The sequence below is a fragment of the Prionailurus bengalensis genome, chromosome E2 (assembly GCF_016509475.1).
Source record: "Prionailurus bengalensis isolate Pbe53 chromosome E2, Fcat_Pben_1.1_paternal_pri, whole genome shotgun sequence".
Taxonomy (NCBI): domain Eukaryota; kingdom Metazoa; phylum Chordata; class Mammalia; order Carnivora; family Felidae; genus Prionailurus; species Prionailurus bengalensis.
Window position 1 is genome coordinate 22,614,349 of NC_057352.1, and position 24,296 is coordinate 22,638,644.

The following is a 24,296-nucleotide window of genomic DNA, read 5'->3' on the forward strand; positions in this document are numbered from 1 at the left end:
GTATTTGCAGATATGGAAACTACAGAGATAGAATAGCATGAGGCTATCACTTGGCCAGAAGGTGGGAAAAACATGGTAAACACGTCATTAATAAAGCCGAACATTTGGTGCCGGAATATTCTGCTGAGACCTCTTCATTTCAGCAGGTCTGGGAGAGGGATGGAAATCTGTCAATGTTAACTCCACGTCACTCCAAAAACTTAGGGGAGCCAGTCTGCCCTCTGCCTTCTGCCCCCTTCAAGGCCCCCGATCCAAAGACAGTGAGATGACACTCCCCAGAACAGGGGACCTCTTCGCAGGAGGCCGGAAATCGTCCCTCCTGACACTGGGCCGCCTGGCACTTTGCTGCCTCTGCACGGGAGATCCGTTTTTATGGAGTCCCCGCTGTCAGGCAGCGAAACCTGAACACCCTTCCCTTGCATCTCGAACGTTCCGCGCAGCGGTCACTCCTCGCGGCGTGGCCTCACCCCTCCGTGGTGGCTCACGTTCCTGGTCGGACTCTTCCAGAGTGCCTCACCAGAAATAAATCGCAAACGAGTCCAGGACTCCAGGAGTAGACAGTGTGTTTCATGGGTATTTAAGCAACAGCATTAAGTGCTATCGGAATCTCTGGAATGTGCAGTTCAGATTTATGTGTGTTAACAATTCTTTACCGGTTTGTAATAAGCCAGCAGACTCGCACTTTATTTTAATACTAATTTTGTCCTAGAAGAAGGGTATACCAACGCATGACAGTAACAGACAAAAACTAAGCCGGCATCTACTTAATAACTATAGCAGGGCACGGCTTCCGAAACGGAACTATTTACCAAAACCCAGAAGGGAAAAAAGCGAAAGGGAGGGGAAGAAACTTTACCAAAATGACCCTCAACAGTGTGCCGCCACGCCTTGAACAGTGAGCAATGCAGTGCCTTGAGGTGCCTCAAACTGTCTTTCATTTTCTAGACTTAATGGCTGATTGCAGAAATCAATGTTGCCATTAGTAACAGGGTATTTGTTATGGCATGATTTCCTCTGTTGTTAGGCTGCAGAATGATTACAGTATTAGCGAGATGCTTTCTTTATAAAGGGCTAGAGATATAACTTTCAATTTACCATCCATTAGAAAGGGACTTTGAAAATACGGATGGAGGCAACAAGCTTACCTGCTGTTAGGTAGCGATTTTAATTTAGCTATCTTAGGCTAGTGCGGGTTTTTGTTGTTGTTGTTGTTGTTGTTGTTTTTGGTTGGTTTTTTTTCCCCCCAACGCGGGCCAGGAAGCTTCAGCATTTCACAGACATTTTGATGACAGATTTTCTGCTTTGCTATTTTAGACCCCAAAGCTGTATCGCCCGTGTAACAGTACAATTTAAGACACGCAGTCATGCATCTGTGTTTCAAACCTCTGTGCTTTTCTAAACCATCAGACGAGAGTGATGTGTTTCGTCAGGTTACAGGGGCCCGACAGGTGAGCCACGCTGTAATTTCAGAAGGGGACAGGAGGCAGGTTTGGCCTGGGGAGGGAGGGAGGGGTGCCCAAATGAGACAACTGTGGGAATATCCTCGGGGGGTGGGGGGAGATGGTGAGCGTCTGAGCTCACACCTTCACACGCGTGGATGAAGCCAAAACGCCAGCTCCCGGGTTCCAGAGACGAGGTGATGGCGGATGGGGGCCGGGGCGTAAAACAGGGCCCGGCAGGGAACTGCCGGGGGAGGGGAGGACAGGCTATGCCTGTCGGCAAACATGCCAACTGACCATCTCTACCACCCAGTGGGATCAACTTTCTTTCCCGGCAGCCAGTGTTCAAGGGAAGGCCAAAGACTCAAAGAGCTAGCCTTCCCTGGAGGCGGGGCAGAAAGGCACGGTCCACCTAATGCCATCAGGTCAGAGTGATGAGCTCAGGACTGACCTGGAAGAGAAGCCAGGGCCCGTCCCCCAGAGGCCGGCGCGGAGCCAGGCCCCCTGGACGGGGAGGGCCCTCGTCCCAGCTGCTGGTCCCCCACGTTCCCTGGCGGCCTACCTGAGGAGGACGGCGAGGAGGGGTGCGGGCTGTCCTCCTGGGCACTCCCGGTCTGGGAGAGCCCCCCGCCGGCCCCACTCTCCTCGGTGACGTTGGAGGAGCCCGGCGTGGTAGAGCGGCTCACCGACTGGGACTCCTGGTCACTGCCCGAGCCGCGCCGCTCGTCCAGGCCCACGTGCAGCCCGTCCTCGTCGCCCTTGCGGTCCCGCTTGTGGACGCGGGAGTGCACGACCACCTGGTGGTAGGTGCGGAACACCCGGCCGCAGTCGGGGCACTCGGTGGGCTTCTCCTTCATGCTCCCGGGACCCTGCAGGTTATAGTCGAGCGCCGGGTTCAGCCCGTGTGACAAAAAATCCCGACTGCCTTCTAAAGGGTCGAGCTTATTTGGCAGGTCCCTCTGATTGCCCACTTTAGTGCTGTGAACCAAATCAGCAGGCATTTTCTGCTTGGAGCCATCTGCTCCCACTAACACGTACTCCCGCTTCTCCTTATCAAACATAACTCCGGCGCTTGCCAAAGTGTCTTCGTGGTTGCGCTGTAGCTGATGCTCTTTAGACAAGAAGCCGTGTTCCATGGCCATGCCCCTGGCCATGAGCTGCCAAGCCTGGTAGCTGTTCACGGGGTCCATCTCGGCAGCCTTGGCAGCCGCCTGCAACCGCTCGATGCAGCTGGATTTCAGCGGCGGCACGAGGTTGAGGCATCCCAGGAGGGAGTGCTTGTCGCCCTCGGGGACCCCGTGGGCCACGCTGGAGATGGGGGACAGCAGCTTCCCCAGGACCTCCCTCTCCTTCACGGGCAGATCCCCTTTGCCGTAGAGCTGGCTGGGCTCGCTCAGGCTGGCTTTGTCCGGGGCCACGAAGCCGCCCTGCAGACAGGAGAGGTACCGGGAATACAGGTTGGCGTGGGCCTCCTGGGACATGCCGCCCATGGGCACCGGCACCTCGGGGTCACTGGGGGACTTGTTCTTCACCGACAGCTTGTTGAGGTGGACCTTCATGTGGTTCTTAAGGAACCAGGGCTCCTTGAAACGCCGGCCGCAGATCTGGCAGCAGTGCTCGAAGGAGTCCTTGTGTTTCCGCATGTGGCCCTTCAGGAACCATGCCTGGCTGAACACCTGCCCGCACACCTCGCAGCGGAACTCGTTGGCCGACTGCTCGCCGCCGCCGTTGGGGCCCTGGCCCTGGGCCGACTCGGCGGTGATGTGGGCCTTCTCCACGTGGCTGATGAGCTCCTCCTCCTGCGAGGCCGCGAAGTCGCACAGCGTGCACTTGTAGGGCTTGTGCAGGATGCGGATGTGGCGGTCCAGCTCCTCGCGCTTCTTGAACTTGCCCTTGCAGAAGGTGCAGCGGAAGCCGGCGGCCGGGACCACCGCGTCCTCCTGCACGCTGGCGGGCTTGGGCGAGGGCACCGGGTGGGCCACGTCGGGCACGCTGTGGTTGGCGGGCAGGGCCAGGTTGCAGGGGGCTGGAGGGGCCTGCTGGGCGTGCGGCAGGGGCTTCAGGTCGGGCCGCGGCTGCAGCAGGCTGCTCTTCATCTGCTTGTCCCGCAGGATGGCCCTCTCCTCCAGCTCGTGCAGCAGGCGGTTCTCCTCGCGCACCCGCCCGCGCCCCTTACCCAGGTTGCCCAGCTTGTGGGTCCGCAGGTGAATCTTGAGGTTGCCCTTCTGCGCCGCCCGGTGGTCGCAGTAGGGGCACTTGAAGGGCTTCTCGCCGGTGTGAGTGCGCATGTGCAGGGAGAGGATGCTGTTGAAGCGGAAACGCTTGCCGCACAGGGGGCACGGGTACTTGCGGTTTTTGCGGGCGTCGTCCTCGATGTCGCTCATCTGGGACATGATGCCCAGGTTCTGCCCGTTGAGGAACTGCTGCAGGTCCACCCGCCCGTTGAGGCTGGTGTCGACGTCCCGGCCCAGCTGGCTGGCCAGGAGCGCCATCTGGCTGCCCATGGGCTGGCCGGTCATGGGCACATGGGCCTTCTCATCGAGGGGCGCGGGGGCCTTCTCCTCCGGGTTGGGCCGCGGATGCAGCTCGGGGAAGGCATGGCTGAGCTGGGAGGTGATCTGGTGCAACTTCTGACTCATGGCATACTGGCCGTTGAGGACAGGGCCGCTCAGGTGGGGCTCAGCTTCCGGTGCCGCCGAGGACACTCCAAGGCACAGACTGGCTTCTTCCATCCCTGAAAATAAAGAGAGAGTTGAGGTCTGTGCCAGGCACCGTGGCGCAGCGAATCAACAGCATCAGCTGGCGAGGAATTTGCAATTCATGCCTTACCTACACATAATAATGCTAAGGAATTAGAGTCAAAAACAATAATAAAAAGATGAATTATTAAATGCCAATTACGCAACATGGCATTGCTCCTCCAATTTGTTTTGGCGATAGATCGTCTTCCTTGTATTTTCTATTTACCGACCGCAATTATTCATTCGCATTTAAATTATTAATGTTTTACCACTTCTAACACCTAATAACAAATCACGGGTCTACGTGTTAAACTTTCCCTCCTGTGCCCCTTGTGGCACCTGCACCTGTTGGTTCTGTTCAAAGTTTGCCTTGGAGCAGGATGGCTTTCACCGCAAGACCACATAGACTCCCTTGGAACTTTTGTTTCCGGTTACTATATTCAATAACGTTCGCCAGTCTGTGATGAAAGAGATTATTTTATGATTTGCCACCCCCCACCACCAAAAAAAAAAAAAAAAAAAAAAAAAAAACCAACAGAAAAACCCAATGGCATGATATTTACTGGTACATAATAAAACAAGATAATGTTTTGGGAAAAAATAAAGTAAAGGACAGGCTTTAGAACAATAAAAGGGATTTTGCTTTAGTCAACAAAAAGTGCAGTAATATCTCATTAAGCTGATTAGTATGCTGCTTAGAAACAGTACTAGGTGCTGTAACACATGATTATAATCATAAAAATCCTTCAGTGTTTGCAAGGAAGCATTAACGAGGTATATTAAATTTTAAGGAGACTGCGAGTAGCGGCTTTGCAAACCTCAGAGATTAAGATTTAACCCTTATGTTACGAAACACTGTTATTTTGTCATTTGGTAACTGTGCCCATCAAAAGAAGTATAAATTATCTGGTGACGGAATCGTAGTGGATCGTCCAGACTGTTCATTTTTGGATAGGGGTGAAGACTTACACCATTTACTGGGCTCTCTCTGTCCTTCCACTGGCATGATATCCCAGGCAGGGACTGTGATTGGGTTTAAAGAGATCCTTTATAGAACTAGATAAAAACCAATTAAAATCCAGGGATGATACCATAGGAAGTCTCAACCAAGTTTGAGTGTTTTTAATAACTTTCCCAGTATACAGTAATGAGTACAAATTGTACCTGCAGTATGTGTTCTGCAGAAAATTAGAACTCAAAGCTGTTTGTTAAACACTAACACTCAAAGCTGGTCTCCATAATTGCCTTTAACGCTCCTCTCTGCCCCCTTCCCAGACTGTGCAGAACCGCTAAGGCCACTCTGCTTGGGGCTGGGGTAGAAGGAACGGCTCCCTCCACATCACAGCAGGTGAGGAGCTCAGCTTTGAAAGGCAGTGAACCTACGCCTGGGTCCTTCTATTTCCAGATCTGCCTTCCACCTGAAGGAGTCCAAATTCGCTTCCTGCCATTGGAACAGTTTTTGCACATCTCTCCTCTTTGTATCCCAATGTTTACATGTGTTGGCCAGCCAGGTGGTCCAGGGGCAGCGCTTAACCCCAGTCAGGATGGATTCCTGGGCCAAGCAATTCCCTAGGGGGACTGGTGGGGACAGAGTTCAACTGTGGAGCAAGAGCATTCAGCCCTGGGGGGGGGGGGGGTCTGCTGCCTCCTGGGCCTCCCGCCAGGCAGACTATGTGTGGCGTGGAGGGTCTCCAACGGGAGACCTGGCTTCCTTGGCAAGAGGACAGGGGCTGTGAGTCCATCTTGCAAGGGAAGGGAAGAAAAGACATGAATGTTTATTTGCAGGAGGGAGAAACACAGCAGCCATGGTACAGGGCTGACTGTGTCCATGACATGAACACCTGCACACATTTACACACACATACAGGAACCTGATCACTTGTAGGAAAAGAAGGCTACCAACTCGCCATCTTTCCTTTTTGCCTCTGGTGGGCTGTCTACACTCAAATTAAAAAACCAACCAACAAATAAAAAAGTCCATTTTGGAGATGGGTCAGAAAGGACTAATATCTCCTGGAGAGCTTTGCTTTCATTCACCAACCCTGCCGAGTTCCCACTGTACCCCAGTCCCTGTCCTTGGCACGTAAGACGCCCTAGTAGACAAGAATGGCCAACCCCAGTGCTCATGGCAACCACTGACCAGCGGGGAGGAGTAGGTCTTGTGTGCAGAAGTTGCTAGAGCAGGACTGGTGCCTGGAAGATCCCAGGCAGGGACTCTAACAGCCCCCAGGGCCCTGTCTGAAGCCCCTTCTCTACCTTCAAGCTCCATCCAGCTGTGCTGGCTCCTCTCCTAAGCAAACACAGATCATGACCCTGAGGCCACTTGGGAGTGCTCAGAATTCCACCCAACAGCTCTGGGGAAGTTTGGAAAGTCCAAAGCCAACATGGCTGGCCCACTTCCAAAGCTGCCCAGTTGGCCTTCTCAGAAGACATGAATCCAGAAAGACAGGCTATTTTCAGGTTGCTGCTGATGAGCTGACGCCAATTCAGCAGGAGGGAGGGGAGGCTGAATGTGCAATACAGCGAGACTGCAAATCAGGTTGGGTGAGGGGCAGCAGGTTGAAGACCATCCCCCACCCTCATTCACGCTGGGTAAATAAGAGCTCAATTTGTCAAATAATGAATATAGGAAGTTTTCAACTTAGGTTTGGATATGGAATGCTTTAATTATGTTAAAGAACTTTTTTTTTTTCAGTCAACAAATCTTTTTTAAGGAACTGGACTTCAGGTGCCTTTGCTGAAGCCTCAGCCGGCCGGGGGTCGGGGGGGGGGGCAGTGGGAACAATGGTCTAGAATGTGCAAAGGTACTGTTGGCAGGTCTCAACTCACATAGCCCCTTCTCACAAAGACTCCCAGGCCCCTCTTGTCATAGGTGCTCGTCTTCAGCCTCTCTCTACCCATCACCTTATTTCCTTCTTTACACAGCACTTACCACTAGGGCGACATTTTGTTGTTGACCCTTTTATAAGTGTGCTTCTTTTCCATGAGGGCACGATCATGTCTGCCTTGCTCACATGATGCCTCAAGGCCCAGGTCGCAGCTGAACATTGTATGTTCATCATTTTCTGACTCAAATGGATGAATGAATGAAGAGACCCTATGAACATAGCCCATAAAAGAAGGCTAGCCCTGTAGAACCACTCTCCTCCCAGCCTTGTGTGACCTCAACTCAGCTTACACAAGTCCACCAACATCTATCTACTATCAGACTTTGTCAGAGTTGGAAGGGTCTCTGGCTAACCCAGAACGTGGGGGTCCAGAAGCCACCAAGGGAGAGCCACCCCCACCACTAGATCTTTCATTATATATGCCATTGGTGACGATCCCAGGCCTGGGCCACCACTGAGCAGCTAACCCCCTTCAGAACTGGACTACCCATCATGGGACCCATGGGAGAACTCAGAATTTGAGGAGAGCTGGCCAGAACCCAAGGAGACACTCTGAGGATTACAGCTCACGCACAGGCCCTCGAATGAGCCCAGGCAAAGCATGCGCAGAGCCCCACTGTGAGGAAGGACCTCGCCAGACAATTATCCCAGAATGTTCGGTGAGACCCAACACCCCATGATTCTGTGAGCAGGTGTAGGCACTGCGATGGGTCAGTCGTAAACCCATGCCAGCCGCCAGACTCAGAGCAAGAAAGGGGAGCATGAGTTCTTGGAAAGAGCACGGGGTAATTGGTGTGCTGTCCCTGGGCCAAAGCAGCCGAGGCAGGATGAGCTGGCCTCAGGCCCGGCCTGGGACGCACAAAACCTGGGTCGGCCCCAATTTCTCCAGCCTTGACACTTCACCCTTCCAGAATTCATTTACCCCTTATGTCAGTCATTCAGTCAATACTTGCCAGGGGCCTTCTAGTATCTGCCCTCAAGGATGTCTGGGACCCAGGGGGTCAGCATCGGCAAGGTTACCGATTGATGGGAAGCAATGAAAATGCCCCAGAGAGACTGTACTGAAGGTTTAAGGAAAGGAGTAACCACTGCCGCTTTGGCATATAGGGGTGTGTGTGCGCGTACATGCGTGGATACATGTGTGTGCACGAGTAAGTCTACGTTGGGGGAGAGGCAGGGATTCCCTAGTAGTATCACTCTGGAAACTTATACAGATGCATATCTTGGGAAACTCAGGGATCATTTATCCTACTGTTAAGGGATTGGATCCTACTGCAGCCCTAAGAGCTCACAGGGCCCAGGGAGGTGAGGTTGCCTGCAGGGTCTCACCATTCAGGTGGAAGGAGGCAGTCATTACTCCTTTCCCCCGGCCCTCAGGGAGCAAGCATAGGGAGAGTGCCTTCCCTTTGGAACCACACTGCTCCCTCACAGGCCCTGCAGTGAATGGCTGTCAGTGTCCCTGGCAGGGCCTCCTGGCACAGGATACTCCCTCTGTCCTGATAACTCGGGCACATGAACATCCACACGCAGCACTGCCCCTGCATGGTCATGAATTCCAGGGAGTGTTTTATCCCATGTGCCCAACCCATCCTTCTCACCCTGGCCCCAGCTCTGGACTCATTATCCCACAGTCCAGCAGCTGAGGAACCCACTGAAGAAGCCAGTAGCCAGTGCAGGGTTGGCCACGATCCTGGGCTTAAGGCAAGTGGGGAGCTGGGACCTTCTAAGGAACCTACACAGTAACTTGCCTGCCCCTCCCACCGAGGTGGGAAAACACTCAGCACAATTAAAAACAAGTAAACAAACTACTGAACACTGAGAATAGCTTGCCCCTGGCCTTCAGCTCAGGGTCCAGCCCAAGGCATATCAGGAAGAAGATCAATAAACCCTGGTTGACTGATGGAAGGAACCAGTGCATACGTAATTTACCTAACTGTGGAAAGGCAGTCAAGGCTGGACAGTTAGAGGCCACTGTAAACTGCTGAATCTGGTACGCCACCCCCCCCCCCAACATGGAAACACTCCAACATTCCACTGAGTCCTGATCTTTCCCGATCCCCAGGGTCATGGTGGGGCACCGCTGGTCCTCAAGACAACTGTCAATATTGACAAAGACGCAGGCATGCACGTGAGCCCCAGCCACCATGGCATTCCTCACCACAGCGTGGAAATGTCTGGGCCTCACATCTGAGCACAGGCAAAGCCCCAGTTGAAAGCTTCTGAAGGCTAGAGGTTTTCTTCTTGAGCTGTGCAATTTTATATTTCATACAAGGGTATTCGCAGCACAGGAAACCTGCCATTGGGTGCACAGATTATCAAAATAATTCTGTCTCATCATTCCCATCATTGCAGGTACAGTGAGCCATTCAGCTGCCTTTGATGGTGCTAATGGTTATTTTGATTTTGTATTTCTGCCTTCAAAACTATTTCCTGTGATATCAATGACAAAAGTTTTCACTTAACTCTTCCAATAGAGAACCTAATTGTATCTTTCACTCAAAATGAAATTTAAAACTATCAGGACACCAGAAATGCCAGCTGCTACGAGTCTAAATAAATTTTACACAAAAACACAGTTTCATTTTGCTAGCACAGAAAAAAGAAAGTAATCTTATGAATAGTCCAAAAAATATAGATCTTGCCAGTAAGTTGCATGAACGAGTTTTATCCTTATACCATGAAAAAGAATAGTTGGGAAATGAAATGACTTTCAAAATAACCATTTCAACTGGGTTTTTAAAAATCAAATATTGTTGTCTAGCCAAGCACAACTAAATATTCCCTTTTTTATCAATGTGGGTAAAAGTGCTGCCTCGGAAAACGTACAGGAGTCCTACCGCTCCCAACTGCTGGGCAGGGGAGGGATGTGGGTTCCCAGCAAGGGCCCCAAACACCACTGTGGGCCTCACAGCGTGCAGTTCTGGTATTAGGTGGACCCCCTTCCTGGGGGGGCTCAGATGACCTTCTGCCCCTTCCCCAACAACCCACCTTGCTTTCTTACACCTAGGGTAAGCAGTAATTCAGACGACTTCACCTAGAATGCAATGGCTTCTTATTAAATACTATTTTCCAATTGTTGTAGCTCAAACTGCTTAACCAAGGTTGTTATAAGCATAATACACTCCTGTTCTGAAAATACAGAACACCAGACTACTGAACCTTTTCAGGGTCATTAAACAGCTGTAAACATTATTACAAAAATAAACCAGAGATTTCATGCTTACATTTTGGCCTAGAGCTTGCTATGCTGAGCAAGTACATTTTTTCATCTCTTACAATCAACGCTGGTGACATTTGGGCATCCAAACAAATTACATCACAAACATTACTGAGGTGGGCAGGATACTGAGTGGTTTATTTGCCAGATGATTAATAGATAAACAGGAGGGCAGTTCGGGTGACCTGTTCCATTCTGACTGATGTGTAGACAATGCTATGAGACAGGGCCAGAAATAGTTAAATCCTTATTTAATTTATTAATGAAAATATGATATGCAAATAGAGCTGTGGAGTATGGCGACTGTGTGACCAGGAGAGTCAAGCTGGAGAGTATGGTTGAACGCCACAACCTCCCCTTGTGGATGGAACATTGGCCAAAGTCAGGGCCCTCATGGCATTGGATGGTGAGCAGGACCCCACTGGACCAGCTTTGCACACAGCCCCATGGAGCCCCAGCCAGTTTCGTACTGGGGGATGGCGGTTGGAGGACTTAGAAGAAGAAACTGGAAAAAAAAGTATCCTCTTTTTGAAGACTTTGGATGATTTCAAAATTCTCAAGGGCAAAAGCATCTTGGCTTTTGGAGTCTGGGTTGAAACTGTAGCCCAGAATTGAAGACAGGTCATGAGCATGTCAGACGGGAAAGGAAAACACCCACAAAGCGTGCTCCTGGTCATCTTTTCAGGGTAGAGAAGACTTCTGGTCTGAGTTCCTGGCCCTCCATCTGCCCATGGCACATGAAGCCAGGCAAACAGATGCTGGGATGGAACTCCAACAACCTCATGTGTGGTGATTGTTAAGACCATGGATGCATCAGGCAGAACAAGCTCTCAAAAAATAACACAAAAAACAAATAACTGTTATCATATTACCGTCATTACCTTCCTTTTCATCATCACCATTTTCATCATCACCACCACCATCACCTTCACCACCACCATCACCACTGTCATCATCACCATCACCTTCACTATTGTCACCATAGTCTTCATCTTCACCACTACCATCATCACAACTGTCATCATCACCATCATCATCACCTTTACCACCGACGACATCACCACTCTCATCATCACCACCACCATCCCCTTCATCATTGTCACAACTGTCTTCATCTTCACCATCACCATCATCACCATTGTCATCATCACCATCATCATCTTCACCATCACCATCATCACCACCATCATCATGACCATCATCATCACCATTGTCACCACTGTTATCATCATCATCACCACCGTCATCATGACCATGATCATCACCATTGTCACCATTGTCATCATCACCATCATCACCATCACTACCACCAATGTCACCACTGTCATCATCACCATCATCATCTTCACCATCATCATCGTCACCACCGTCATCATGACCATGATTATCACCATTGTCACCACTGTCATCATCACCATCATCACCATCACCACCACCAATGTCACCACTGTCATCATCATCATCATCTTCACCATCATCATCGTCACCACCATCATCATGACCATCATCATCATCATTGTCACCACTGTTATCATCATCACCATCACCGTCATCACCACCACCACCATTGTCACCATCGTCTTCATCTTCACCGCCACCATCATCACCTTCACCAACAACATCACCACTGTCATCAGCAGCAGCATCACCTCCACCATCACCATTGTCACCACTGTCATCATTTGTCATCACCTTCATCAATGTCATCACCACTGTCATCATCCTCATTATAGCCATCACCATCATCATTTTCACTGTTGTCACCACTGTTACCGCTGTCATCATCCTCATTATAGCCATCACCATCATCACTTTCACTGTTGTCACCACTGTTACCGCTGTCATCAGCTTCATCATCACCATCGTCACCACTGTCATCTTCACCGTGGCCGTCACCATCATGTTCACCATTGTCACCAGAGTCATCACATCATCATCACCTTCACCACCACTGTCACCACTGTTTTCATCTTCACCATCACCATCATCATCACTGTTATCATCTCCTTCACCATCACCAACACCATCATCATTTTTATCATAGCCATCACTATCACTTCACCATCACTATCGTAGTCACCATTATCACCTTCACCATCACCACCATTGCCACCATCTTCATTGTAGCCATCACCACCATCATCATCTACATCAGCAACAGCATTCTTCTCACCCTCCTCCTTTTCATCATCATCGTCCTCCTCCTCAACACAATACCACGTGCCAACACTGTGCTAGGTACTTCACAATCATTCTCTCATTTAGCCTCATACAACCTTAGAATGGTAGGTAGTAAACTATTCCCACACTAAAAAGAAGAAACTGAGGCTCAGAAAACTTAAGTCCAAGAAGGTCACACAACTGGGGAGCCTGACTCTAGAGTTCAAGCAAGACATGCGGGTGGGAAGGCTGGCTTCTGACATCCATACCATGTTAGTCTTGCTGGGCTGAATGCTGACAGATGCCAGCTCCTTCATTTTTCAAATGTGTAGAAACAAAGGAAACCACATTTCAGGGAAAGCTTAAAGGAGGCTAAGGAGCCAGAGTCCTCACAAACATGTGTGCCAGGAAATGGAAACATGCAGTACATTCCACAGAAAGCAACACAGGGGGCTAGTGTGGGTGGGGTGGGGAGAAGGTGGGGAAAGGCACTGTGGATACAGAAATGTGGCAAGTCTCTTACTCACCAGTGGGGGAGGGTGTCACACAAATATTTATATTATCTTATTGTCTTTACATTCATAAGATGGATATATTATTCCACGTTCCCCTGCCCTGGGTCAGGTGGGTTATTCCCCCAACCTGACTGGAGCAGTGGAAAGAGAATGGTACCTGAAGTGCTACGAACATACATCCAAATGTAGCTCTTCCACAGTTGTTGGACCTTGGTTACCCGCCCGAGTCTCAGCTTCTTCGTCTCCAAAATGAGCTGATATCGACCGACCTGCATACTTCGCAGGGTTTTGAGAAGGCAAATGGGATCGTGGGAGAGACAACACGGCACATAACTTGTAAAAGGCTGTACAGGAACCTTTCTCAGGTGCCAACCATGGCTTTAGCCCAGGCTTTCAGATCTAGAAAGATCTTTAATCTGGGAGTAGAATAAATACTGAGAGGCAAAGAACACAACCAAGGCACAACCAAGGCCTGTAAACACGGTTAATAAAACCCCATTCATTGTCAACTTTACTGTGCATCGTCAAGTGGGACTCCTCATTCAGCAACATCTCTCACTGCTTATATGGGGCAAGAAGTGGGGCAGCTACAAGCAAGACCAGATCATTGCCTTTGAAAGTTGACTCAGGGAAGGGGAGAGAGACCCACTGGACGGAAGTGCTGAAAGGGGGAAATCTCCAACATGCTGCGAGGCTGGGCGCAGGCAGGGATGGGCAGTGGGGACAAGGGAAGGGAAACCAGTGAGGATAACAACTGGGAAGAGGTCAGTCCTTGGCTGAGGCTGGAAGAGGTCGCTAGGCACAGAAAGGTGAAAGGGCATGTAGGACAGAGGGAACAGAATGTGCAAAATGGGGAGTGAGCATGGAATGTTCTTGGGGGACGATGGAGGATGGGGTGGAAGGGGAGGGCCAGGCGCAGACCTGAATGCCAGTCTGTGGAGTGTGGAGCTTACATGTGGGGCAACACTGGGGAAGCTCCTGCCAGAGTCATAGTATAACACAGATGCCTCAACTACCACTGCACCACATTAGTAGTTTTCTAGTACTTTGGGTCAGAGGAGATGGGGGAAAAGAGAGGGTGAAAATAAACTCCTGAACCACAAACCAAACATCTGAGGGCTAAAGTCCTCATCGTGGTCAGGGAGGGCTCCCTGTGCCTGAGAGAAAAGGCTGCTCAGAGTTTGGAGAAGACATCAATTTCCCTTCTTCTTTGTAACAGCAAAAAAGTGAAAGAAAGAAGGGCCACCCCCCAAATCTCCTGGCAGTCCACCCCCACCTCTCCAAATGCGGCAGCCCAAATTCATCCTTCATGCTCCGTCCAGGCATTGCCTATTCCAGGAAGCCTTCCCGGATCTGCCCCAGGCTAGAGATGATATGCAGTCCCCAGGGTTCCCGTGCAATTTCTCTGGAACAGTTAGGACATGTTCATAATGCACCTCAATGCACGTAAATAAGGAAGTCACGTTTCTTCTTCTCCTCTGCGGAGGGGTCCAATGACCCTTGTCTGTAGCATCTGGAGGACCGAGTGCCACCAAAAACTGGTCCTTTAAGCTTCTGGTGATCACAGTGCAGGCGAGGAGGTAGCCCAGAGCGTCATAAGAATGCACAGCCCAGGCCTCTCCCCCCAGAATGCAGGCCATCAAGTGGTGCTTCCTTTGTTCCCAGATGGGATGATTTGGGAAGGAAATGGCCCCCTAATTTGCTGTAATTGATTTATCTGAACTGTGTCCACCCCGTCAGGGGAAGCGACAAAAACTATATATATATGGGCTTTTAATGAATGACCCACCTTTAAAATATCGCAAAACTGAAAAAGATACCAGCAGTTGTCATGAAGTGCATTGATTATTTCTCTCTCACTGGCTTTCTTTCTCTTTTTAAACAGACTTCGCCATGGCAGGAAGTTAGGTATTTAATCCCCTATTAACCCGCCTTGGCTCCCTGCTCAGGCTCAGCACGCAGCCGCTGCCCTAGAACAAAACGGGGGGACCCAGCACCCACAGGATTCCCGGCAGCCCCTCGCTCCCAGAGGGGCAGCAGCAAACGCAGGGCAGGCACCCAGCTACCCCTCGCCGCCCCTTCACCCCTGATGAAAGCCATTTTACCTCTGAGCACTTCTGAGCTAGGATATCGTGTCGAACACTTTATTTTCATTTCACAGAAGCCTCAGATTTGATTCGGTGCAAAACTAAATATAATGTAGAATGCACATATGCAAGAGTGATCAAAGAGGGCCTGATTGTGAAATATTCATAGAAGTCGGCCCACGGAGATTCGTTCACAGGGGCACCTGTCGAAGACATAAGCTCAGATACACATCATCTCCTAAGTACACACAATCATTACCGAGCAAAAAAAATCCAGGCACACCCGGGGAGTCACTGTTGCCTGCAACTGCCAGGCACGGGCCAACAGACGGGGCCCGGCCAGGGCCAGGCTGGGGCTTCAGTCACTTTTGGCTCTTGGGGTCCCCGGTTCCACAGCTCCCATTCCTGTGTGGGTCGCCAGGCTGGCCTAGCTTGGCCCTGTGCTGGGCCAGACTCTCGGGAGGAGAGGAAAGACTAGGCCACCAGTTCCTGACCACGGCAGCCGTGGCGTCTGCCGTGGGGCCAGGCTGCAGGTCGGCCAAGCTCACAGACACGGGGCTGCCGGGAGCTGCTGTCCCAGCAGTGAGTGTTGCTGCTTCACGCAGATGGACTCCAGGGACAGAGATGGAGTCTCCAAGCATGGTTAGGAAAGAAGGGTGAGCGAAGACAGACTTCCCAGCTCACACGTGCGTAAGGAGGGAGGACCCTGTGGCTCATCGTGTTTAAGCCTATTAGTGTTTGGAAAGAGGACCCTCTACTTTCAGGGAGCAGATGAGGGCGCTTGGTGCCCTCTGTGCATATCATTCCCTCTGTCTGGGACACTCTCCCTGCCATCCCCACTTACTCCCTATGCCTTGTCATCTGGTGAAGATTAAATGCCACCTCGTCCAGGAGGCCCTCCTTGATACCCAGGGCCAGGAACTCTCCTGTCTGTCCATCTTGCCCCCTCACGATGGCTTTTAGTACTGGGGTTGGGTCTGTTTGTATACCTGCCCACAAGCTCCCTGTGCATGGAGGCCATGCCCCTTGGCTTCAGTGGTGTGTCCCCAGCACTGGCACTGAGCTGGGCCCAGGGGATGTGTTCAATAAATATTTGCTGAATGAATGAAGAAAGGTGCAAGCAAATGGATAAATGGCTGAATGTGGAAATGAATGAATAAATGAACGAACAGACCGAGCAACAAAGCGTGCAGGCCCAATGCACAGCATCTATCCTTGGGGAGAGAGCGGACACTCAGGGTAGAAAGATTCAGACCACAGGTCACTCCTGAGGCACCAGGGCAGACCCTGCTCTCTGTCCCTCAAGGCACAAGCCAGGGGAGAAGTTTGCCCCATAGAGCCTGATGTCAAATGTCACCCCATCCGTGCCGCTCCCAATCCCCCACACATCGTAGTCGCCGTGAAGGGCTAATTCCACTCCATCTCATGACGGATGATGTGGGTCCCTGTCTCACCACCCTCCGCCGCGGTCTGGGGCCTCCAGAGACCCATATCTAACCCCAACCCAATGTTTTGCACGTAACGCGAACCTACGAATTCCGGCTGAGTGAATCCTAAGCCCTTCTACCCGCCCTTTACACACCCCTCACTCCTTTGACTCCTCTGCTTCCTTCAGGATCCTCACACTTGCCCAAGCAAACATCCGCTCATCCATCCGTTCATTCAGCATTTCCTGACAATCCCGTGTGCCAGGCACTGTGCCGGGCTCTTTGGAGGAAACAATCGGAAACGTCCCACCCTGCCAGACCTCACCATCCAAAGGGCAGACGTGACTGCACCATCAGCCCAGAGATCATGATAACACTTGAGCGCCATTTACGCACAAAGGGTCAGGGGACCGGCAGCTTTGAGGGCAACCACCCCACCTTGTCCGTCTCCGAGTGTCAGCACAGACGAGGCCTTTGGGGATGGGCCTGTTGCCAGGGTGACACTGCCATTCTCTTCCTTGGGCTTGCTCCTCTCTGAACCTCTGCTGATACCTCCCTCCCAACCCCGGATCCCATCGCTCCAAGATCCAGGTCCTTGCACACGGGCAGGAACAGGGGACCAAGCGATGTAGCACAGAATGCCCTCTCTCTGTGACGGTGCCATGTTGCTGGTGCCTGGAACAGCAACCGGGCTGGGCATCCCAGAACACTGGCTGCCCCCCTACATCGACCCCAGGTGGGCCTGCATCCTCCCCCACGGGTTGCTCTACAGCCTGCCCTGGAACCAACCGGCACCCCAGACCAGACAGCTGTATGGCCTCGGATGCCCCAGCCCCTCTCTGAGTCATGGTTTCCGGTCTGTAAACCCAAGCAGGCTGGCCAGGCTGATCACTACCCTCAGCTACTCGGTCTCTCCTCCTGCATCCTGATTTATGCTTCTGTGGCCCACCTGACAGGGAAGGGGCTTCCCGGCCAAGCCCTGCTCCTGAGCCCTCACCAATCACAGAGAATGGCTGGAGTTGAACTTCACCGGTGCTGGACACCGGGGGAAACATTAAAAATGAAGCAATTAATGTTTCTCTTCTTACAAGGGAGGACACGCCATTTGTGGGCTGGTCCGGGGCCATCAGCGTGTGGTCGGTCCACCCTGGCCCCAACAGGCTGTACTTTATCGTCATGAGCATGACAAGATGTCTTCCCCACCCTCGCCTCAAGAGGATACCTGGACAAGAAGTATTTCCTAAGGAGAGGCTTTCCAGAAGCCGTGGGGGTATGCTTCAACGTGAATGGTTTGGTGCAGAGGTCTGAGCTACGCAAGCTGCAAACAGCATCTAGAAGTGACAGTGGTCAACAGCAAGGCAACCACTCTTTGGGGTCCCGGAGGAGCCTCTTTCCTGGGACTCTGTGTGACCAATGAAAAATGGCGGCTGCCGCCAGAGGCGGACTGTGTCTTCTCCAGAAGAACTGATGGCCCAGAAGCTCCAAGGTGGCACCTCCTCAGTTATGCATCTGTGACAGGAGAGCAATAATGAGGTAATTTATGGAAGGTGTTTACTCTGGAAAGGTTTCTGCACCTGGCACTTCTTTTACGACCACAGTGACCATCCGCCGGCCATCACTGCTGGGCCTTCAGCCTGCCCGCCCAGTCCTGGTCAGTCCCACTCGAAAGCCTCCTGGAAGTCAAACACTCCCAAGGCCTATGTGGCAGCCAAGGGGTTCATAACCTCACCGTCTTTATTTTTAAAAGTGTTTGCAGTTAATGAGGAAGAGCTGAACACCCCCACATGAAACCTGGACACAAGGCACGTGAACAGACAATTCACAGAAAAAAATGGAACTGGCTAATGACCATAGAAATGTCACTCCCGACTAGACAGCAGAAAGACTCAAAACAATAGCGAGGTCCCATTTTAAAATAATTCCTCAAAAGATTACACCCAGACCTTGTGAGAACCCCACATCCTCCACGGAAGCCTGGCACACCCAAAGTGGAACACGGGAGAGGTAACGTGGCCTTGTTCCAACCACAGCTTCCCTTCCAAAGTCAGGTACCCAGAGCTACCGTGTGGGGTTCCCGAACACCACTGACTGCCGCTTTGAGGAAGCCAGGCCAGGAAGGTGAACACTCTGGAAAGCTCTTTCCACATCTATGCTAGAGACTAAAGGAACAGAGAGAACTCTGGTGTTCAAAGACGCGGTTCATGCTTTCTGCTTTCTCTTAGAAAGCTTCTGAAGTTCTATCAAGGAAGCTAATCTCTGGGGCAGAAGGTTGTGCACGATGGAACACAGCTAGACCCGGCCAACTAGCCTGGCTTACCAGGGGGTTGATGTCCCCGGGCCTAAGGCCAGCCTGTTTCTGCTTGCTCCTTCTGTGCCCACAGGCTGTCTCCATGTAGGTACGAGAGGCAAAGAACAAATGTCATTGATTTCCCTGCGGTACTAACTAGAAGAGTTCATGCCAAAGACTTCCTCAAATGGCCACTCCCACCCCCCACCCCCCACCCAATGTCACTTCTCCCCACATTCCTCCATATTCTCAGCTGCTTGGGGAGAACTTCCCCATCCCATGAATGAGATCTGTGCACAACTTCTCTCTTTGCACAAGGATGCTACTTGAGGGAAGGAAGGCGCAGGTGACAATGGTAGGGTGGCAAAGCTGGAGCACCCTCAGAGGTCCCCTAGCTCCTGGCTGCTTAGTCTGACGTGCCCATTTTATAGATAGGTATACTGAGGCCAGCAGATACATGATGACCCTTCTAAGGTTACATAGCTAATTAGTAGGTATGTGTCTGTGTTCCTTGGTTACCTCCTAAGCACTCAAAAAATTTAGTAGGCACTGGGGCGCCTGGGTGGCTCAGTCAGTCAAGCTTCCAATTGCGGCTCAGGTCATGATCTCACGGTTCGTGAGCTCGAGCCCCATGTCGGGCTCTGTCCGAGCCCGGAGCCTGCTTCAGATTCTGTGTCTCCCTCTCTCTCTGCCTCTCCCTGGCTCATGTTCTGTCTCTTTCTCAAAAATAAATAAACATTAAAAAAAATTTTTTTAATTAAAAAAAGTTTAGTAGGTGCTAAATAAATGCTCGCTGGCTGGCTGAATGGATGGGTGACTGGATAAAAGAAGAAATAGTGCACAAATACAAAGACAGATGGTCCAACCAACAAATTCTTGCCTCTACTCACTCAGTAGCCACACGGGGACCAGCCATTACAAAAAGGCTTCAATAATCTATCTTCCTCTACTGGACCCCAAACTCACCAGTTTCCTTTGTTCCCCATAACTCTTTCTTCAATCAGACAACATAAAATTAGCGCTTTTTTTAAAATGTTTTATTTATTCTAGAGAGACAGAGAGACAGCAGGAGCAAGGGAGGGGCAGAGAGAGAGAGAAGGACACAGCATCCGACACAGACTCCAGGCTCTGAGTTGTCAACACAGAGCCAGACGTGGGGCTCGAACTCACGAGCCGTGAGATCAGGACCTGAGCCGAAGTCAGACGCTCAACAGACTGAGCCACCCAGGCGCCCCTGGAGTCTTGATTGCATCATGTCCTGTGTGTGCTGACCAGCCTTGGGGTCCTCAAAATCAGGCAGCGCCTGTTAGCCGGGAACCTCCCCAGCCTCCTGTAGAACCCAGTGCGGGGCGTAAAGCCCGTGAACCAGCTGTTGAGGTCCGAGTCTCCACCACCCTCAGGGATGTGAAATCCTCCCAGGAATCACCGGCAGGGTAGTCAGAGGCTGCAGCCAGGGCATCAGGATGAAAGAAATTCAAGATAAAGATCCTCCCAATTCTTTCCTAACAAAGCAACCAAGAAGAGGAAAGACGGGGTAGGGGCCGAAAAGGCCCCCCAATTAGAAGAAATCCACTTCAGGAGGAAGGAAAGAATGTTTCCATTCGCTCATTCATGTGTTTGATTTGCATCAAATTACATCAGGTTGATGTGATGTAACATGACATCCCCCCATGAAATGCATAAATCAAGGCACCCCATAAATTTAAAGGGATAGAGCTCTTTTCCAGAAGTGGCTAATTACTCATAAACAGCAGATATTTTATTGCCCTTGGTCAGTAGCAGGTTTTTAATAGCCGGAGCGTTTGTAACTCAAGCTTTTCATAACACAGGGCCGAGGAAGCCAAGCATTACCTGTTTGTAGCTCCCTGGAGTCTCACAAAGATCTTGTCAAGGTAGACCACCTCTGGGGAGGCCCCCACGGCCACACCCAGCTGGGGTGTGTTGCCAGCCCCTGACCCCCCACTGCTCTGCTGGAAGGGAGCCTGGTGTTGAAGCCAGCCGGCTGTCTGGGAAAGGGGTCCCCGAAAACACCACCCCACCAGAGCTCAGGACGGGTTGCAGGATCTGGGATTTCCGGTATACTCACAGGTATGGTTTGCTGCATACACCCTTGGGGAGCCAAGTTTACCAGATCCAGACTCTTGTACCAACTGCAGAGGTTTGAGCAGACATCATTTCCCTCCACCCAGGCCCACCATAGACCCACAGGGGGTCCATGCACAGGGGAATCGCCCTCTTCCTCCTCAGTCCTGGGGCTTGGGTAGGCTGTAGACAACCCCCAGACCCCAACAGCCAAGTCCATTTGAGCCAATCAGAATTTCCCACCCCTTGGCCTTGGTGCTAAGTTCAAGGATCATCACGGGACTTAATTCAAGCCAATGAGAGTGAGGGTTAGGGCTTGCCAGTGGGCTACAGATGCTTTAGACACTCTCCAGTGAGGTCTGGAGCTTTGGCAGCCATTTTGCTACCGAGATTTGGAAGCTGCTGGGGGTGGGGCTGTCACATGCTGGGATGAGGCCAGTACCGAGGAGACAGAGGAGAGAAGTCAGCTACTCGGGGACATAATCTGAGCTCCTGGATCAAATGGCACCTGAAGCTGACCCATTTAAATACTTTGCAATTACATGAGCCAACACCATCTCCCAGGGCTTTAAGCTGGTTTGGGTTGGATTCCCTGTCACTTGAAACCAAAGGAGTCTTGGCTGATAAAAGACCACAGCCTCCCTTCCAGACACCCCCTGCGTCTTTCAGCTTCTCCTCTGCCCATCCAACCTCCTGCCCGCCTGATGATCATGCCAATTCCTTCCCATCTTTGTTCTCTTCCACCGATCTCATCCGAATCCAGGCCAGCCACACCATGCACGCCCCAGGGTGCCGAGCCACGCTCTGCCTTGGCTCTTACGGAAGTGTCTGGTGTGAAGTGGAAAAGGAAGGCTGAGCCTTCTCCTGTGTGCCCTGGACACAGAATAAGCACTCCATAATGGGCAGCGAGGATGCATTTCTCACCCTGCCCAGCTGTCTCCTTGCCATTTGCCAAGGGATCTGGGATTCCACCATCGGGTCTTTCCCACAAGGCTTCTCTCATTTGCTTCAAGGAAAAGAGGTTTTATGAAAGTTTAGTCGTAATAGTCCAGAAGTCTTCAGCAGGTTTGTGTGGATTTAACAGGCTCCTTCTCAGCAAAGAGACTGTGCACGTGCTGTTCCTTCTGTACCAACCCTCCCCTCCCCTTCCCCGCCTCGAGCAGCTTCTCCTTCAGATCTACAGCCAAATGTCACTTTCCTGCGGATGTCCCCCGGCTTCCCTAGACCCCCCCTCCCCGAGGCCCTATTACTCACACTCAGGCCCCTGCGTGCTCAGCTATTAGCTGCACTCAATACAGTTGTCTACTGGCTGATGAAGGAAAGTGAAGGCCCGGAGTGTTCAACGTTGCGTGGGCTTCATGGTCCACAAAGCATGTAGCTCCCTGCTCTGTCCACCATTCCCTCTGCTCTGTCCGCCCGGCACTACAGGGACTCCCAGTCTCCTCTTCATTGTCCGGAGGGCCCCGGAGGGACTGAGCGCCAACCCTGCTCTGTGCACGTTGGGGAGTGGGGGAGTCACAGGGCATCTTGACCCAGGGGGCTGGAAATGGGGTACCCGGAGCAGGGGGGATATTCAATAGGGAGAATGAAAACGAGCTGTGGCAGGCCTCGTCTCCAGACACCCCTGTGGCCCAGAGGAAACACGTCCCTGGGCTGGTGACCCCCAGGAGCCATCCCCCCTGCCTTCCATGTGTACTCACAGCAAACAAGGAGACAGCCCAGGTCCCCCGCAAAGCACATGAGACGGGGCAGAGAATGCCATCCAGACCCGTATCTCGTCTTGCAGAGGCTACATGCACCCTGGCTGAGGGCCTGAGACCGCCTGTGCCTGGCCTCCCCTACATCCCAGTCAGGTTACTGCTTGTCTGCCCACCCACCTGCCCCCCACTCTGGCTGTGCCCTGTGCTCTGACCACTCCCCTGCCCCCTGCCCTGACGCAGCTGCTGGGGCTGCCGGCCTCGCTCCCCCGGGAGCCCCAGGGAGGGAGCCCTGCCCTTGCATGCCCTTCACACAGGCTGGGCAGGCCCTCGGTGGCAGGGGAAGGATGGAGACCTGCTGTGCCTGCCCTCTCACTCGAGAAGCCGGGCTGGCCAGAGATCGGCATGTGCAACCTCTCATCTACGAAACGGCTTGCTCACCCGCAGCATCCCTGGACACCACGGGGCCCCCGTGCCCAGCAGGGCCAGAGAAAAGGGATGGACAGATCCACGCGTTCACTCGTTCATTCATGTAACCTGGCACAGAAGAGCCAGTGGTTCAATTTCTGCCTCCCCATTAGCCACAAACTCAGCAAGGGCAGTGACGATGGCTCCTACTATTACTGCTACATCCCTGACGCCCACCTGAGCGCTGGGGGAACCCAGAAGACTTTTGTTTAACTTTTTTGTAATGAAATACACAGAATATTGCTAATAAATGTTAAGTGGGTGGAACGCATGGTTAATGAACGTGTGGATGGATGGATGGATGAATAGATGTAGGCGTGTGGACAGGTATGTGGAGGGACGGATGGACGGACAGTTGGATAGATGTGTGGGTGGAGGGATGAATGGTGGAGGGATGAGTGGACGGGGGGATGGGCAGATGTGTACATGGATGGGCGTGCGGGTGAAAGGAGCTCACGGGCATCCCCAACGCGTCAGGTGCCGTGAGGACAGTGGAGATAAGCCCTGCACTGGTCTCCTCCAGAAAGGAGCAGAGTCTCGGTCTGATAGCAAACCTGAGAGCAGAAAGAGCACAGAGAGCATCCCCAAAGGATACACTTTTGCAAGGAGGTGTCAGGAGAATTCAGAGAAACGTGAGGGGGGAAGAAAAAAATCAGAATCCATCATAACACTGCTTCACATCTGGTAACCTTTTGCTCGGGCAGTGAGGCCCTTGGGTTTGCCAGGTGGCCTGCGTCCTTTCTAAAAAAACTAACAGTCCTAATGAGGAGAAAGGTGACCCTATCCGGGGATCCTTCTGGCGCCCTTTCCTGAGGCTGGAATCCATTTTAAACCTCCAGGGTCCGTGTGCCCTGTCTTCAGGGGTTTTTCCGCAGAGCTCTGCTTCCCCCAATCCTAAACTCTCCAGTAGCTCAGCGTCCCCTCGACCTGTCTCAGAACATAAGGAAACCGAAAATAGTGCAAAAGGGCCTTACGGGCCCATGTTCCCAATTGCAGGCGTCCACACCCCACCTGCCTGATGCTTTTTGCCAGGGAGCTTCACTGCAATAAACTACCCCCACGTTTTTGCCATGTTTGTGTACCCCTGCTAATATTTTTTTAATTAATTCACTATTTTTTACTTTAATGCATTTAAAAGGAAACTGTATCATTACCCTAAATGGAAATTTGTATCACTTGCTCTAAATTAAAGGTAATTATAAAAATAAATAAAATGAGAACAATGCTATTAAATTCTGGCTGAATATTGCTGCCTGCAGCAGGTTCCGCCCGAGGCCTGCTCTCTCTT

General features: G+C 51.7%; 1 protein-coding gene across 2 annotated transcripts in view; it reads right to left on the reverse strand.

Moving 5' to 3' along the window:
- The window catches only part of ZNF536 (zinc finger protein 536), a 379,333-nt gene that overhangs the window by 234,556 nt on the left and 120,481 nt on the right, over positions 1 to 24,296 (reverse strand). For both annotated transcript variants that reach the window (XM_043599121.1, XM_043599120.1), the window contains exon 3: positions 2,002 to 4,173. In XM_043599121.1, coding sequence (XP_043455056.1) covers positions 2,002 to 4,171 — 2,170 coding nt within the window. In that variant the 5' untranslated portion in view covers positions 4,172 to 4,173. The remainder of the gene's footprint in view (positions 1 to 2,001; positions 4,174 to 24,296) is intronic.